At 38.1% G+C, this 6,398-nt stretch overlaps 1 protein-coding gene across 1 annotated transcript; it reads right to left on the bottom strand.

Annotated features, from left to right (window-relative positions):
- Positions 1-2,611: 2,611 nt before the first annotated feature.
- Positions 2,612-6,163, bottom strand: MGP (matrix Gla protein). Its single transcript, XM_086401910.1, has 4 exons — positions 6,041-6,163; positions 4,530-4,562; positions 3,595-3,670; positions 2,612-2,990 (listed from the first exon to the last, which is right to left on the bottom strand). Exons 1-4 carry the CDS (start codon positions 6,099-6,101, stop codon positions 2,849-2,851), a joined length of 312 nt encoding a protein of 103 aa, XP_086258036.1. The 5' UTR covers positions 6,102-6,163; the 3' UTR covers positions 2,612-2,848.
- Positions 6,164-6,398: the final 235 nt, after the last annotated feature.

Below are 6,398 nucleotides of genomic sequence, written 5' to 3'. Positions count from 1 at the left end.
AAGTACAGCAAGATGAATTAAAGGAGAATTTCACATTTCCAAGTGGTGGAAGTGGAAGACCCAGTTCTGTAGTTTTTATAATTCTCAAATGCTATGCTAAAATGCTAAATTGCTTTTATGGGATGGGAGCAGAATATCTTGTCTGTGTTTAAACACTCTTTGGTTCCCAGGATTTACTACTCCCATGAAAGGACTTACCAAGATCATGAAAGGGAAATAGTAAAACCTGTGAGCTATCACTTTATCTGTCTTAGCTCTGGAATATACCAAAATATACCAGAATATACCAAAAAAGAAATGGAACTGAGAACATAGAATTCTGACTGAGGTGGAAATTACATTAAAAATAGCTTTATCAGATGGGGAAGTGTGACCAATTGGAGATTGATACAAATATATAGACCATTTGTTTATAACCCTTTAAAAATTGACTTAAGGGCTTAGATTTTTATGAGGTCAATACAAGCAAATTTCTTAAGAGGATAGAATTACCTGTCCTTGGAATAGTCATTTAGTCTCTTAGCTCTCAAATTACTCAGTTAAAAGGAAGGAGTTGAATTAGGTTATTGCTGAGCTCCTTGCCAGCTCAAAAACTATTAATTTAATGTTGTATAATATATAAGAGGTCTGGCACTTAAGGACCTTGGGTCCCCACTTTATTATCTGAATGATGGTTATAGATCTGGTTCCTGGAACTTTAAGACTTGGAAGTTAGTGTGTGCATGCTAAGTCACTTCAGTTGTGTCTGACTCTTTGTGACCCAATGGACTGTAGCCCACCAGGCTCCTCTATCCATGGGATTCTCCAGGCAAGAACAATGGAGTGGGCTGCCATTTCCTTCTCCAGGAGATCTTCCCAACCCAAGGATTGAACCCTCGTCTCTTGCATTGGCTGGTGGATTCTTTACCACTGAGTCATCAGGGAAGCAAATAGTCACCAAAACTGTATCCAATATGTGAAAAAAAGTTGAGACATGGAGAATATTAAAACACCTATACCAAACTTCTAGAGATGAAAACTATAATGACTGAGATGAAAAATACATTCAATTGGATTAACAGTAAATTATACATTGCTGAAGAAAAAGTTGGTAAGGTTATAGATACATTAAAAGAAACCATAAAAATGAAACAGTAAAGAAAAAACAACTTATAAAAATGAAAATGATTTGTTGGAGCTATGGAAAAACTGCCAGTGATTAATGTGCTTATCACTGCAATCTCCAAAGGAGGAGTGAAGGAGTGAAAATATTTGAAGAAATAATGGCTGAAAATTTTCTAAATCCAATGCATTTCAAGAATTCAATAAACCCCAGAACAAGAAAAACAGACCAGACCACACCAACATGCATTTACTACAGTATCTTCAGAAAGTTACCCCTTTGAGTTTCAATTTTACCATCTAATATTACTTATTTTCTGTTTTGTTCTAAGATCTAATGAATTAGAGCTTGCAAAAAAGGTTAGAAAATTGTAAAACACCCATCACTATATTAATATGATGATAGTTGAAATTATACAACACATTATTGTGATGAATCAGTTTCAGAATTGGCTGATCACTCCCCATGACTGTCAGTCTGTTTTTTTCTGCTTTCATTGAATTACCCTTTACAGCCAGAACATAGCAACAAGGTTATAGAGAGAAAAGAAATTGCAGTTACAGTGCCTACCCTCCAAGAATTTACCATAATGTTAGACAAATATACATAAAAAGAAATTTAATCAAAACACGAATTGAACAATACCATTATACTTGAATCTTTATATACATGCATTCTCAACATGAAATACAGTTGATTTACAATGTTGTGCCAATCACTGCTCTACAGCAAAGTGACTCTACATGAATCTTGGGGGGCTGGATGCTGGCTTGAGTACTGTGATGGGAACTGGGTGGATTTAACCATTATAGATTTCATAAAGTGCTTTAATCTTAAGCTGGGTTTTGAAGGCTTAGAAAGATACTGCACTAAAGCTATGAAGGCAGTGGGCCTATCGGAAGGAATGGATGTAGAGATGGACATGAACTAGTTCTCAGGGCAGAGAAGAACAAGGTCTGAATGGGGATTGAGAAATCCTGGATTTTGTCCCTAATTACCAAGCAGGAGACTCTGCAGCCTCCTCATTGGCAAATGAGATTGAAGGGAGCTCTAGTATTTTGTATGGCTCCAAAATCCGGGTTCAAATCCTCTAAAAATGTTGAGTTGTTTTGGAAGCACACATATTTTTTTGGTTCCAGTAAGAGTCAAAACCATAGCCTCTTAGGATATGATAATATTAAGATAAGGGTGATGAGCCAGGGTACAGAATCTAGAAACCACACAGAAGGAATTTAGGAGCCATTTAAATCTTGGGAGCAGGAAAATCATATGGTCGATCATCTATGATATTTGAAAATCCTGGAAAACACATAATAAGAAGCAGCCATTCACTGATCCCGAGGTAGAGAGAATCTAGACAAACTACAGCCGGGCAAGTGTCTTCTAAGGTTAGTTTTCCTGTGCACTGATCAGCATTAGAACACGGTTAACAGAGTCTCCTGTTCTGGGCTAGGTGGGCCTTGATTGAAATATCTCAGTATTTTCCCAGAAGAAATCAGACTCAAAATGTAAGTATCCAACCAGAAGTTTATTATGGAAGAATCACACGTCTTAATTCCCCCTTGACCTTCACTTCGTTTCATATTCATTACTTTTCAACCTGTGGGCAGGAAAGAGGGATGCAGCCAGACAAGAACGTTTAAGGAACAATTAAGCGATTTGTATGTTTCTATATAGTTCAGTAATGCTACTGCAAGGGAATACAAAACCAGGCACCAGGCTCTGGAAAGAGACTTTTGTCCAGTCTCATTTGGCCCCTCGGCGCTGCCGGAAATAACGGTCGTAGGCAGCGTTGTATCCGTACACCATGGCATAGCGTTCGCAAAGTTTGAAGTCATCACAAGCTTCCCGGTTGAGCTCGTATTGAGGCTTGTTGAGTTCTCGGATTCTAGAAAGTGAGGAAAAAAAAAAAAAAAAAAGCCCAAATTGAGAGGCGTAAAGGAAGTGGAGAAGTAAGAAAAAAAGAATGCGAAAATACCGTAGAGAGATCCCATAGTGTTAGTGGATCGGGTGTGTCTCTTTGTGACCCCATGCACTGTAGCCAGCCAGGTTCCTCTGTCCATGGAATTTTCCAGGCAAGAATACTGGAGTGGGTAGCCATTCCCTTCTCCAGGGGATCTTCCTGACTCAGGAATCGAACCCAGGTCTCCTTCACTGCAGGTGGATTCTTTACAGTCTGAGCCACCAGGGATTCCCCCAAGATGAAGAGATATTTACAGAACAAGGAGGAAAGGTGAAAGAGGGGGAATTTTCTTTTTCAATAAAAACAGAAATTTTCTGTCTTTCCTCCTTTACCTCCTCCCTCCCTTTCCTTTCTGGGCCTTTCACAGAATAGTCTTCTAGAAATTCACTTGGTTTTCTACATTGTTTTTAAATTCTTTGATTTTGGAATATGCTTAGAAATAATACATATTATCGAAAAAAAAAAATCCATTTCTCCCTCCATTCAGATCTGGGAATAATGATCTCCCCCATCGCGTGTCATCACCTACCTCTCTTGGGCTTTCGCTCTCCATCTCTGTTGTGGTGATATAAAGCTGTTAGCGTTTCTCCTGTTAATGAAGGGATCTTAAAACAGAAAATAGGTGGAGTTTTAGGCAATCGGTCATTGATAATATTTCTGTGAGTATTCTCTGACACAAATATATTTGAAAACTCACTCATTCATTTGTGTATTTCATGTAACTATGAAAATTAGTTTCATAGTTTCATAACTATGAAGAGTAAAGGGGGAGATAAAGCAAATTTCATAAACTGCCTGATCCAAAGAAATTAATAACCTACATGTGGGTTACTAGAGACTTGGCACACAGGCTACTGTAGACCTTGCTTGTTTATTTTGCTTTGGGTCGTCATTTTGCCTTTCTCGATTTTGGTATTTCTACTCGAGTGTATTTTTCATTCCTATAAGGAGAAATCCTCTTTGTCCTGAGGCCTTAAAACATAATTTTAGATTTTCAGTAAATGAACAGTTTAAACATCATAAAACCATAAACACATTAAAGATAAGCATGTTATTTATTTCTCTACTCAGTCTTTATAAGTATTTATATTTATATTCAATAGTGTCCAGCAGAATGCTGATGTGTGTGGTCTCCCAGCTGACTTGGCCGCCAAGCCTGTACTTTGTCATTTGTCACTAGTCCTCATTTTCCATCTGTGTGGTTGTTGTGGTGCCAACTTGAAATTTCCAAATGAGATTTTATGGTTCGTAAGTATGTCGAAAGCATACTTGCCATCTTACAAATTTAAAAATTGCTCATCTGGTGATTTTTTTTATAGTCATTGACTTTTAAAATTTACTTTACTTTTCCAAAAGATATCCTCTTTTTCCTCTCTGTTATGGGTATTATCATTTTGTCTTTTTAAGAATTAGGAGATTCTTCAATACCTGAGATTCCAATAAGGAATTCAAATATTTACTTACTGATTTCATAGGATTCCAGGCTTTCGTGAGATTCTGGAATAAAAAAAAAAAAAGATTCATTTTATTGTTACTTTTTACAGACCACAGGAGTTTAAATATAGGGAAGGAAGGGAAGGGAAGAGTCAAAAAGATGGGAGGAGTATATTTGGCAGTGTGGTTATTACAAATTTCAGGCATTTAGGATTTATGAGCTGTTTCTCTAGCTCTGTTCTTGCTGGGATACGTCTATTCTTTAGTTTTTCTGGTGTTAAAGGAGCCAGTGGCCCTGGTTTAAGCTAAAATTTTCTAAGAGCTATGAAGTCTTTAGGCTGGTAAAATAATTTAAGTGCTGCATGTAAGTCTCCAGGGAGCCTTCCTTGATTTAATTTGGGACCTGAAATCAAGGAAGGGACATAACATTGAGGAGACAGGCAAGACTCTCCAGGCAGGCTGGGCAGATGGCTTGGCCGGGCTTCTCCACGACAGGTTCCTAAGAGGTTCTGAAAGCCTCTTAAGAACCTGTGTTAAACTGACAGCCACAGAAACCACTGGCTTCAGCTGACATCTCACATTGGGCACGATGCCAGGTCAGAGAAAGAACTGAGACGATGCCGAAGGAAAAGATTTCTTCTTTCTCCCATTCTCCTAGGCAAAGCAGGTAAATTTGGCAATAAGAAACTCATAGTTATAAGCATATGAGTGTGCTTGAAAAGTTAAAAAGAAAGTGAAAAACCAAATACTCTGATACAGAAAACTGGCAAATAATTTCAAGACTAAGGAGTAAACTACAGATAGCTGTTAATATAATTGAGGCTCAAGGAAACCTAGAATATCCACATAATTGAACCATAAGACTGAATGACCTAAATCATGTTGCCTGAGATTTCTTTTCATTAGCTTTGAACAGACACACATATATTTAACAACACAGAGAACCAGGCAAAATTGGTCTTTTAACAATAGAAACTAAGAAGGTGATTTTTCTCTGAGATTCTTTAAATGTAAAACTTTTTTTTTAAATTCATTCACTAAAAAAAATGTTAACTTCATGAGATTGTTCTTCTCCTAAAGAAGGCCATACATATCACTTCGAGTGAAAACTGGTTTTCTTAAAGGTAAGTGATTCAACCAGTACCCTTAACCAATTGTAACCAAAGTCAAAATAAACATCCTTATTTGTTTAAATGAGAGCTTAGGGGCTGGAGAGTTGATATCTTTTTTTTTTTTTCCCTGAAATAGCAAAGTTTCCAGGTATAGAGCAACTTACCATAGAAAGAACTTGTCTGTTAAGTTACATACAAGAGTCTGGATATTGAAGAGGTAAAAAATATGATGAAAAAAAAAAAAAAAAGACTTGATGGAGCAGATCAGTGCTCAAAGGACTTGGGAAATGTCAAATTCATGGTCCTCTAAGATTATAAGAGCAAAAAGGAAAGAAGAGAAGGAGGGAGAGGAAAAAATCCATGAAAACTGAAGTCAGAGGCAGAAAAGAAAAAAACAAAAACAGAGAGAGAGCAGGAGAAAGTTCTCACCATAACACAGAGCTGCCACGGCCAAGGCAGCCAGGATGGAGAGAAGGAGCAGGCTCTTCATGGTGTCTCCGGGTCACTTGCACCGTCTCCTGAAGCAGCAGTGGGGAGAGACAACTACAGGCTGTTGGTGAAAGGCTGTGGGGTTTTTATAAGAATCAGAGCAGCTGAAAGGGGTGGAACCAGTGGGAGGGGGCCGGAGAAGGTGGAGACTGGTTGGCATTCAATGAGCACTGGGACTTTTCCCAAATACTCATTCCTTCCAGATATTATCTACTCCGGGTGGGCAGTTTTCCCTCACTCCTGGACCTGACTTGTATGGCAGGATACTGCCCTGGTACACAAGTTGTGGCTGCCCTAT

The sequence above is a fragment of the Bos grunniens genome, chromosome 5, assembly GCF_055505025.1.
Source record: "Bos grunniens cultivar Pamir isolate PY7600 chromosome 5, Bosgru_T2T1.0, whole genome shotgun sequence".
NCBI lineage: Eukaryota > Metazoa > Chordata > Mammalia > Artiodactyla > Bovidae > Bos > Bos grunniens.
This window is presented reverse-complemented; position numbering and strand designations above follow the sequence as displayed.